Below are 12,341 nucleotides of genomic sequence, written 5' to 3'. Positions count from 1 at the left end.
GCACTTGGGAGGCCAAAGAATCAGGATCACTTGGGGTCAGGAGCTCGAGACCAGCCTGGGGAATATAGTGAGACCCTGTCTCTAGAAAAAAATTTAAAAATTAGCCAAGTGTGGTAGCATGCCTCTGCAGTATCAGCTACTCAGGAGGCTTAGGTGGGAGGATCACTTGAGCCCAGGAGATTGAGGCTACAGTGAGTTATGATCGTACCACTGCTGCACTTCAGTCTGGCAGACAGAGCAAGACCCTCTCTCTAAAATATTTTTTTAAATAAAAATAAAAAATAAAGAAATCAACATCAAAAAACTTCTATCAAATAAGACATTAATTTTCATTTATTTTTCATAAAAATGTACCAAATGTACCAGATTAATATCGAATTGTAGAGTATATGATTATAGGACACTGTCTTTCCAAAAGCTGAAATTCTGAACACTGTGCAGACTGCTTATGTAACATAAATATAAATAATTTCTGGTAAAGTGACAGCATGACTTCACACAGTCATAAAGGGCATAAATACCTTTTATAAAATTGAAAAATAATAATTGTGAATATTTATGGGATATAATGTGATATCTTGGTCTATGTACACATTGTAGAAAGATTCAATCTGGTTAATTAGCATATCTATCACCTCACCAACTTATTCTTTTGTGATAAGAACATTACAGATCTATTCTTTTAGCAATTTTGAAATATACATCATTAACTGTGGTCACCATGCAGCATGATAGATCATTATAACTTATTCCTTCTAACTCTCAGACTTTGATCAACGTCTTACCTTTCCCCATCCTTCTCTTCACCCTCAGCCTCCAGTAACCACTTTTATATGCTATTTCTATGAGATCAACTCTTAAGATTCCACATGGAAGTGAGATCATACGGCATCTATCTTTCCATTCCTGGCTTATTTCACTTAGCATAATGTCCTACTGTCCCACCTATGTTGTAGTAAACAACAGAATGTCCTTATTTTTAAAGGCTGTATAAGTTCTCATGTGTATAAAGTACCTTTGAGCACTGTATCTGTCAACAGACGATGTACATACAAGTCTAGCCTTTGGCAAAACAATACAATCAGAAAGTTTCCCTTATTTACCTCTTGCCTATCTTTTCCACTCCTTTTCTCACTTCTGAGTGCCATCTTCTGTCCACAGTATGAGGCCAGACAATATTTGTTTACCTGCATTCCAATTGCTCTTTGCAAATGAAAATAAGGATCTGTAATCAATCCTTCATATGAATGAAACTCATACACATCGATGTATTTACTCTCTTGCATGCTTGCATTTTAAAACCTTTTATCTCATATTGTGGAATAAAAGGGTTGCCTTTTGTTAACAAAAGGTAATGCAATAACTATCTGAGGAAAGATTGGAAGACAAGCAGGAGGAAATTCTAGGTAAGTGATATAGTGATAAAACAGAGCTATTCCTGATGATAAAATTGCTATTGTCTTTTTTTTTTTTTTCTTTTTCATTTTTTGACGTCAAGGGCAGGAGATAAAAGAGAGATTATGTCTGGTATTATCATTTTTTTTCCTTTATCTTTTTAACCCCAAGACTTGTAGATGTCAGGAATCCGATCATTTTCTCTGCATATAGCTTGGATATCTTGCTCTCTCCCCTTTGTTATCATAATCACATAGCCAAGGGACTCGGAATTCTGGCTGCTTCAAGTTACTGCAAAACCTCTCAGGCAGACCAGGAAGCAGAGGCAGGGAATGTAGAGCAGCTGCTGAAGGAAAAGAATGGGAGCTGGCTGGTGCGGCCGTCTTTCCCAGTCTCATATGATTACATGAAAACCTACATTGAATGTGATCTCAGCTTTGTGCCCTGCCAATTTGCTACTAAAGTGATGTGCTACTAAAACCATTCCTTTAGGGAAGTAAGATGATGGAAGAGAGGAGTGGCCACTACAGAAGAGCCTTCGTTGCTGGGACATAAGAAGATGCCCATCTGGGGTTCATGCATGCGAATGATTTTTTGCAATGATGATTGAAATGCTAAATGATATTAAGAAAAATTTATTAAACGATAAAAAAATTAAATTACATCTGTAGCCATGTTTTGGCTATGTAAAAGCAATACTAATCAAAATAAATTATGGGAATTGCTTTACATTTATGCCTAATCACCTGGCAGCACAATAATGATTACATCATTATTTTTGTCAGATTAACTGTGCTATCAATTTAATTACACCTATAAATTCTAAATACTCAACCCATGTAATATACTGTTTTTAAACAATTACTTAGTCTCTTCTACATGCCAGGCACCAAATTATATGGTAGGAATAAAAATAATAAAACAATCCCTGCTCCCATGGGGCTTACAGTCTTGTCAAAAAGAGAGGCACATACTAGATAATTGTGTAGCAGAGGAACAATAAATCTATCTTTAAGTGAAGGTGAGGACATGAGGACAATATCCACACCACTCCCTGGAAATCAGGCAAGGCGTCAGTAAGGAGACATCAGAGCTGATTCCTGAAGAATCAGTAGAGTTTGCCAGGAGAAAGGGGAGCGTAAATTAGAAGAACTCTCAACGAAAAGGAACAGGAAATGCACTGGCCTTGGAAATGAGATACTGTATGGACTGTTGAGAAACTGCATGGTTGGAACAAAATGAGTAAGAGCTCTGAAACAATGAGGTTGCTGAAGTAAGAAGGGGCCAGGTCAAAAGAGGACTTGAGCAGTACATTAACAGTATGAAGTATTGCAGTTCTTTTAGAATTTGTCTAGCAAATTCTGGTTTTCACTGGAAAATCCCCCAATTAAAAATAAAAGAGGGTGAAATTTTGCTGGTAATGGGGAACCACTGTAGGATTTCCAGAAGGATAACTGACACGAGATTTTCATTTCGGATGTGTCACTCTGGCTTCACTGTGGAGAATCAAGCAGTACGCCTCACAACTGGAGACATGTAGGACAGTTAGGGGCCAGTTAAAATCATTTAGGTGACAATACTGGTGGCTTAGGTTAGGCTATTCAGGATGGAGAGAATTGGGTGAACTTGAGACACATGTAATAGGTACACGTGTCTCAGTGATTGAGACGTCTTAGTGATTGATTCAATAAATGAGAAAGAGGGAAGTTGGAGATCGATGTCTGACTTAGGCAAACATATGGTGGTGTGGCGTTTACTCAAACCGAGAAGAGACGGGGAAGAGGCAGGTTGGTGGAATTTCTATTCTGATTTTTTATTTTGTTGATTTGGTGAAGATTCTCTCTCCTAAGATAATTAGAAATTATGATTTTTATCTTAATTATTTGAGCTTTTAGTTTCTGGAGATCTCGGATAGTAACTGAATATACAGGTCTGAGGCTAAGGAGAAAGATCTGAGCTTAGACTCGTATTTGGGAGATACTATAAGCTCACGTATTGGGAGATACCAGTTGAAGCCATCAGATAGAGAAAAGGATCAACATCAGTAGGCTAAAGAAACTCAAAATTTGTGGGATGAGCCAATGAGCAGCAAGTTGAATAACATATGAAGAAGGCATAACTGAGAAGTAGGGAGAACCAGGAAAGCCTATGATCACAAATGTCAAGGGAAGAGAATATTTTAAGAGGGAGCAAGCAGTAAACAAAGTCCAGTGCAGCAAGGAGTATAAACTGGTATAGCCTTTTTGGAGAACAATTCAACACAGCTATTAAAATATTTGATCCTCGATTCTACTTCTCAATATTTATTTAATCTAGAAAAATGCTAGTAGACCTGTCTGATGAGACAAATTAAAAAACGGTTTATAAAAGTAAACAAATAAACAAACAAAAACAAGAAACAATGTAAATATCCAGAAATAGAGGATTAAAGGATTAAAAAGGAATACAATAGATCCTCTTGAATATTTCACATAAGTTAAAGAGAACAAAGTAGACCTACATGGAAAAGACTAAGAAATATTTGGTGGAAAAAAAAAAGACCATGTTACAGAAGAATATACATATCATGATAAAAGTTATTTTAAAATGTATTTCACTACATACAGCTACTAATCCAACAGTGAACTCTAAGAAGAAAGCTGATATTTGGTTGGGCATGTGGCCAACAGGGCCTTTTGCTTCATTTGTATTATTTTTTTTTTTACAATGAAAATGGTTTCATGTATTACCTGTATAATTAGAAATATATTTTAAAAATTCTAAAAATTTAAAAAATTAATAGTTCTTTAATAAGAATAAGTTTGGAAGAGTAAAGGAAACAGAAGATAAAATATAATTAATCAAGGAAAAACAGTAGACAGAATATATCACAGAAAACCTGGTAATAAACAGAAAGAAAAGGAAGTCGGGGGCAGATTTGTCAGGAGACAGAGAAGAAAAATAATATTCTCAGGAAGCCTGTTTGCTTGCTTACTGATTAAAAAAAAAATGTAGATCGGGCCGGGCGCGGTGGCTCACGCCTGTAATCCCAGCACTTTGGGAGGCCGAGGCGGGCGGATCACAAGGTCAGGAGATCGAGACCACAGTGAAACCCCGTCTCTACTAAAAATACAAAAAATTAGCCGGGCGCGGTGGTGGGCGCCTGTAGTCCCAGCTACTCAGGAGGCTGAGGCAGGAGAATGGCGTGAACCCGGGAGGCGGAGCTTGCAGTGAGCCGAGATCGCGCCACTGCACTCCAGCCTGGGCGACAGCGCGAGACTCCGTCTCAAAAAAAAAAAAAAAAAAAAAAAAAATGTAGATCACAATGTTAATAAGCCATCACAAGATTTAGTATCTGTTACAGGTGTAAGGAATAACAATGGCAAGGCTGGTGTAGCAGGAACAATTAAGAAACTGAGGCTGGGGGATGCTGCCTCATGCCTGTAATACCAGCACTTTGGGAGGCCAAAGCAGGCAGATCACTTGAGGTCAGAAGTTCGAAACCAGTCTGGTTAACATGGTGAAACCCCCGTCTCTACTAAAAATACAAAAATTAGCCAGGCATGGTTGCGGGCACCTGTAATCCCAGCCACTTGGGAGGCTGAGGCATGAGAATCGCTCGAACCCAGGAGACAGATGTTGGAGTGAGCCAGGATCACACCACTGCACTACAGTATGGGTGATAGAGCAAGACTCTATCTCAAAAAACAAACAAACAAACAAACAAAAAATGAAGAAGCCAAATCAATAAAGCTTAGGCGAGAAAAGATTTACAGAAGGATCTAGGTCATCTCAAAGCTAATAACCCAAAGGGTAAAAGGGAAAGGTGGTATAAAGTTTTCAAAATATCTTAGTGTTACATGAAAGGTGGACATCAGAAGTATACAAACCAATGGTCTAACTGCTGGATGAGAAATGGTCAGAAAAGCCTTCTGATAAGTCCTACCAAGAATCACCATAATGAACAGGACATAATCTGATACAAGACTATGTATTAGTATTGGTTAAAATATTTAGGAAATGGTATATGTTCATTGCTGTGTATCAGTCAGAAGTTGGAAATGTACACTGTCATTCACTGTCTTTCTATGTGCAAGAGATAATAAGTGATTAAGGGACCATTTAATTGTATTTTAAATATTATAGATAATTTTGGTTTAGCGGCTGGGTGTGGTGGCTCACACCTGTAATCCCAGCACTTTGTGAGGCCGAGGCAGGCAGATTACGAGGTCAGGAGTTCAAGACCAGCCTGACCAACACAGTGAAATCCTATCTCTACTAAAAATACAAAAACAAACAAACAAAAAAAAAACTGGGCTTGGTGGCGCACATCTGTAATCTTAACTACTCAGGAGGCTGAGGCAGGAGAATAGCTTGAACCAGAGAAGTAGAGGTTGCAGTGAGCCGAGACTGCACCCACTGCACTCCAGCCTGGGCGACAGAGTGAGACTGTCTCAAAAACAGACAAACAAAAATATATGATTTAGCATTAAACAAGAAGAATTACATGGGAGTAGGGCATACGTCAAAATCGCTGTTGGAATCCGAACAACAATGTTCCAAAATGGCTCTGTTCTTAATGAAACCAAATGTTCAGTGGCCAGGTCCTTCTGGAAAATTCTCAGAGGGGAGACACGCACTAACAATGAGCTACAACTTGCTAGGGGCTGATTCATCCAGAACATTAACAAAACATGCATCCTGATTCAAAGCTATTCTTAAAGGGCTGCTCAGATTCTGGTAAAAGAAACAGGGCTATGAACCCCCAGGCTTGGGTCCCAGTGAGCAAACAACTTTGAACTACAGTAAAATCGTCTATGCCCTTTAAGAGACAATGCACAGCAATACTACACGTCACTGGGGGTGCGGGGAGGGGCAGTGAGCATTACAGCATGAGCGATAAAGGGGAAGAAATTGGGAATTTTTTGAGTGCAGCCTTTGGAGGAATAATCACTGACACCTACACAGCAAGCCCTCCATTGGGGGCCTGATATGTTCAATCACACCTGCTTAAATTACATCAGACACCAAAATACACTTTTGTATTAACAGTCCCTACCTTAAGAGCTCTATCTGTAGAAGAGGCAAATTCCTCCTTTGACTTATCCTACAGGATGCCTTCTGAGAGTCAGAAGAAAACAACCAGCTTCGATCATTTGAACACGGAGCATCCACTAACACCTAGAGAAAAAAAAGGACAAGCGATGCAAATATGCACTGACAATCTATTCTCAGGCACGAAATAGAGAAATTCTCTAGAACATGGTAAACAAATAGCAAATAAATAAAAACATTTCTTTTTTAACTGAAAATACACCACAGTAAGTTTTTCCTTATGGCATTTCTTCACTAACACTTTTCAGAAAAACTTACCATGTACTTTCAGTGTTTGTTTTTTGGGGCTTAGGATGGGAGAATTAAAGTTTACTATGTCTACTAATGCTATTTGATATACTTGACAACCACAGCAAAAACTTTTACAAAAGTTACGCATTGTAATTAGACATTAATATATTTCTGAATTCTCAGCACTTATTTCTAAGAATGAATATTTCAATTTCGGCTCACTGAAATGACCTCTTTTTCTTCAACTGTCATACTCTGATATGAAATGTTACTGAATTAAAGCAATACAGTAGTGACCCAAATAATATCTGATCTTTTCCTGAGTATCTTTGAGTTACCTGCCAATACAAAACATTCTATAATCCCCAATCCCAATGTTACTGCTTCCTTTGAACCATGCTGACGACCAAATGAAAACTGCTTCCACATTCACTTTATCAAAATTTTCCAGGGTACTGAGAAACTGTATCAGGCTATGTCTGAGAACAGATGGAAAATAACAACCACAAAGCAACATAATAGTGGTATCATTGGGCATCCATCAGTTTGTCACAATGTAATAAAAGTACCTTGTCAAACATTTCAGGCTGGGCGTCTCCCATTTTTCTGCCATCCAATTCGGACACTTTAATTACATTTATCAAAGGCTGTGGGATGAAAGATTCTAACGTCTGCCTCAGCCACTTCAATCTCAGACTATCATATTCATTACAATGAAGATAACCTAAATAAAAAGGATTAAAAAGTTTCAAATGAAGGCAATAGAACTGTTAAATTTCTACTTTTCAGCAAATAAATTTCAGGAAGAAGTTAACTCATCAAAATTATGCAGAAATAGGGCTCAGAGGTAAACATTATAATGTTCTTATGCTTTAAAAACAGAAATAAGGTGTACATGTATGTATATATAGATACACACACCTACTACATACAACATTTACAATAGTCATGCCTACACAGTCTCTCAGAAGCTCTCAGCATTTGCTCCACCAAGTTTAATTTTATCAGAGGTAAAACCTATAAAAAATTATAGATTCCTAAAGATATGTTATACAACCAATACCTCAGACACGGTTCTCGCTCTAAAGAACTAACGCTTAAGAGTAATCACAGGTGGTAATTCAGGTGCAAGAAGATGAGACTCACATTGGGGCAGATGCAGGAACTGTCCTGGCTTAAAAGTCTCCTGTCCCACAGGAACCATCCTTTCTTTTAACAACTCCACAGGCTTTCAGTGTCTCCACAGGGACATGCCCAGTTATAAGAATCACTGTAGGCCGAGCGCGGTGGCTCAAGCCTGTAATCCCAGCACTTAGGGAGGCCGAGACGGGCGGATCACGAGGTCAGGAGATCGAGACCATCCTGGCTAACACGGTGAAACCCTGTCTCTACTAAAAAATACAAAAAAACTAGCCGGGCGAGGTGGCAGGCGCCTGTAGTTCCAGCTACTCGGGAGGCTGAGGCAGGAGAATGGCGTAAACCCGGGAGCCAGAGCTTGCAGTGAGCTGAGATCCAGCCACTGTACTCCAGCCTGGGCGACAGAGCGAGACTCCGTCTCAAAAAAAAAAAAAAAAAAAAAAGAATCACTGTACTCAGAAGACCCAAAGCATGGCATCTCTACCAGGTCTCCAGGGGTTATTTATTCTTTCTCCCAGCCCACATGCAGTTTACCAATCAGGCTCATTTTTATCATAAGCAATCTCGCCTAGAAACATAGTGACAATCTCTGTCAGGTTACCAAGGAAACAATACTAGAGAACTAACTGAACATTAAATTTTAACATAGAAGGGAAAAAAAAATTGCAAAGCCTTTGCTCAAATACATACTTACATATACGTATATATATTTACATATATATTTACACACACACATATATATATTAGGGTTTTTTTTCTGATTGTCATTCCACTGTTATAAAGTAAAAAAAAAAAAAAAAAATTTAATGACTTCTCATCATCCACTGAATAAAGTTCAAATGTGGAGTCCTTAAATCAAGGTCCATAATAGCCAGACCCCAGGACAATCTTTCCATTTTAATCTCCCACTATTTCCCCAGTATGCTCTGTGCTCTATCAAACTTGATGGACTATTCCATTTCCCACACATACTCTGTACTTCTCTTATTTATCTCATATGAGAGGTGTTTCTATGTATGGCTTACCTTCTCTACTACCAGGGCTCCATTTTTTTTTTTTTTTTTTTTTTTTTTTTTTGAGATGTAGTCTCGCTCTGTTGCCCAGGCTGAAGTTCAGTGGCATGATCTCGGCTCACTGCAACCTCCGACTCCCAGGTTTAAGCGATTCTCCTGCCTCAGCCTCCCAAGTAGCTGGGATTACAGGTGCACATCACCATGTCTGGTTAATTTTTGTATTTTTAGTAGAGATGGGGTTTTGCAATGTTGGTCAGGCTGGTCTGGAACTCCTGACCTCAGGTGACCTAACTGCCTCGGCCTCCCAAAGTGCTGGGATTACAGGCGTGAGCCACCGTGCTCAGCCCAGGGCTCCATATTTCTGTTTCTGTAGGGAAGGAGCCCAGGAGGTGGCATCAATTTTGTTGAGAAGAAGAGCAGAAAATCATCTTAAAGCACATCTGTACAGCTAGTTTTCATGTTTATTTTGGATATCTTTTGGAGGATTCGCTAATGGAACTTAAATAGGTGTCTAAGAGCCCTTGCCTTAGCCTGAAATCACTAGAAAACAATTTAAGACAGAAGTTCATGGTATGGACAGGGTGCAATTCTAAGGAAGCAAAAGTGAGAGAAAAAAGGAAGTAAATCATGGAAGGAGCAGGATAGACACAGGAGGATTTGTAATCAAGCTGTCTACAGCTTCGGTCAGTCTCTCAGGGCAACTCTACAGTTTGAAATTAGAGGCTTGTTACGAACTGGAGGTTAGTGCAGCAAGGAGGAAGAACAATTGGCTGGCTGCTTTTTGTCTCTTTCTCTCATTGGTTAAAGTCCACACCAAGAGTTGATAACTTTTACCTACTTTGGGGTTGTGTACCTGACCCCTTCGGGCACCTGCTTAAAAAACCAGGCAGTACCCAAGGCCAAGTATTGCAAGCACACAGGTGAGGTGATCTCTGCTTGTCAGCTGGCACTCATCGGGAGGCTCTTCAATTTGTGGCAGTGGCAGCATTAGCAGCAGACAACTGCATGAATGGCATGAGCCTTTGCTAGGGTTTCTCCAGTCTCTGGAAACAATTCAAGTGGCTCCAGCCATGAGGTGAGGGATGGGAGTAAAGATGAAGCCAACCATATCTGTAGTGATGCATAAGCTGGGTCCACAAGATAACCCCCAAAGTCACTCCTGCCATGTCCACCACTGCCTATCAAATACTAAGGGCCTCAGAGGAAAGAGGTCTTACTCATCTTTCATTCAATTTTCCTTTTTCTAGTTTAAATGTTTTATATTCTATTTCAACTTTTTTAGTGGTAACCCAAAAGACCTTTAATATGCACGTGTTAAGAAAATTCTAAGCTAAGTCAATTTTCACCAACTTTCCTAAAAGAGGCAAGAATCTTGTAACACTCTTGCTTTAGATGCTACTGTTATTGTATATCTGGGTTTTCTTTGGATTTACATTTTTTGATACCACAAAACATTATCATGGTCTTCTATAGCCAAGGATGGTTAGACGTTCCCCACATAATATCCCATCTTTGCTCTTCATTTTTTTCTAACTCCTATCTTCCATCTTGGATGACTTTCATTTTTCCTGAAGCACATCCTTCAGAATTGTTGGTGACAAACTCTTAATCTCTCTCTCTTTCTCTATTTCGCTTTTGCTCTTCAGGAGCATTATTGACTAGATATATTTCTGGATTGACAGTCATCTTTTATATTCCTTTGAATGCTGGTTTCTCTTATTACCCTCAAGTGTCAACCCTCTGTCCACTCTTCCTTTGAAACTAAGCTCTCCATTCTTTCTGGTTGCTATTAAGTTCTTCTCTTTATTTTCAGTGTTCTGCAACTTCACTATAATGATTTCAGAGGGTATTTTCTCTCCTCCCCCAGCATCAAAGCTGAAGACAGGCAGTTTTCCTTGCAGTCATCTGGAGAGGACAATTTCTTCCTGGTTTACCTTATATTGAGGGTATAGCACTCCGAATCCCAGCTTGATGAAAATGAATCTTCTATTAGATGCTCTGCTTGGGTAGGCTCTGGCTTTGTTTTATACTCCTTCACTCTCATGAAGCAATAAAAAACATGTAAGTTTTTCATGTTAAGCAAATGTTCCAAAGTCAAAAGCCAGCTTCAGTACACAATTTACCTTCAAGGTTCCCACTATCTCTTAGATTTTGGCCACTGAGTATTTAAAGATAATTTAAGCATTAAAAAATGTGTCTAATATTATATCCTACATTTTTAGTTATTTTCTTAAGGGGGGTTGGTTAGGGCACCCAGTCTGTCACACCACAGGAAACAGAAGTCTTCATCATTTCTATATCCCTTAACTCTATACACATACCATCCAATGCCTTGCATTTAGTATGTGCACACTAAATGTAGATGACTTGATTGAAGCATGGCATTATAATAATGAATACTTAAATTATTACAACTGAAAATCAGGGCAGCTTTTCACTAAATTGTATATAGTCTGAGTCAAGATTCTCAAGTCAGCATTTTAAAATAGCTTCCAGCAGAATTATTGCTTAGATGCAGATTTTATTTGAAATGGTCTTAGGTTGGTTAAACTTTTTAAAAATAAGAAATATAAAGTGTCACAATGCAAGTTTCACATATATACTAACACTACATTGAGACAATTTTGTGCTTGTCAAAAACAAACCAAATCTTAATACTTTTTTCATTTAAACAGGAAAAGGGGCAAATTTAACAAATTCCTGAGGATTTAGCATCTGTACATGGCAATCTTTGGTCCAAGGAAAGAAACTGAAATTGGTAGTTTCATTCATTCATTCATTTTAATAGACCTAACTTAAAAACAATAATCTTGCCTTCCTTCCAGTTTTTCCAATTATTCTTTGGAGCCATAAGCTATAATTTATGATCATTTTCAATGCTCCCCTCAGTATTATAATTGGAATAATGATACTGTCCTGTGTACTAAAAGTGCCAGTGGGCAGCAAATCCATATGGGTCTGCAGCAACTTCAATTCTTGCCTCCTCAGAAGAAAGAATTAGACTGAGGGGCATAAGGCAGAAAAAGAGACCAAGCCAAGTTTAAGATCAGGAGTGGAAGTTTACTCAAGAGCTCTAGAGCAAGAAAGAAAGGACAGTCCACCTGGAAGAGTCCCAAGCGAGTACTTTGGAGGTCAAGTGCCCGTTTAACCTTAATCCTAGGACTTTATATGCTGGCCCACTTCTGGCGTCCTGCACCCCTCTTCCTTTATTCTTCCTTAAGGGTGAGCTCCCCACGTGAGCAGTGCCTTCCTTACACTTGGGAGGTGAGCACGCACAGTGTGTTTAGAAACTTGTATGTATGCTCACCTGAGGCTTTCTTCCCTTTTCAGTGGAATGGCCCCGGAAGGTCATACTCTGCCATTTTGTCTCTTGATGCACATGCTTGAGCTCACTTGCCTAATTCCTGAGATTTTATTGGAAGCTGATGACCAATTTCAAATGTTTTTATCTGTTTGGGAAATTGCCTCTCC

At 38.9% G+C, this 12,341-nt stretch overlaps 1 protein-coding gene and 1 non-coding gene across 2 annotated transcripts in view; one reads left to right on the top strand and one right to left on the bottom strand.

Moving 5' to 3' along the window:
- The window catches only part of NSUN3 (NOP2/Sun RNA methyltransferase family member 3), a 61,158-nt gene that overhangs the window by 22,869 nt on the left and 25,948 nt on the right, over window positions 1-12,341 (bottom strand). The window contains exons 4-5 of the mRNA XM_025376646.1: window positions 7,290-7,444; window positions 6,434-6,555 (exon numbers count right to left, since the gene is read on the bottom strand). Of these exons, the coding sequence (XP_025232431.1) occupies window positions 6,434-6,555; window positions 7,290-7,444 (277 nt within the window). The remainder of the gene's footprint in view (window positions 1-6,433; window positions 6,556-7,289; window positions 7,445-12,341) is intronic.
- Window positions 2,720-2,779, top strand: LOC112619897. Its single transcript, XR_003118377.1, has one exon. It is a non-coding gene; the product is annotated as a U7 small nuclear RNA (small nuclear RNA).

This window comes from Theropithecus gelada, chromosome 2 (genome assembly GCF_003255815.1).
Source record: "Theropithecus gelada isolate Dixy chromosome 2, Tgel_1.0, whole genome shotgun sequence".
In the NCBI taxonomy this organism is placed as follows: Eukaryota; Metazoa; Chordata; class Mammalia; order Primates; family Cercopithecidae; genus Theropithecus; species Theropithecus gelada.
This window is presented reverse-complemented; position numbering and strand designations above follow the sequence as displayed.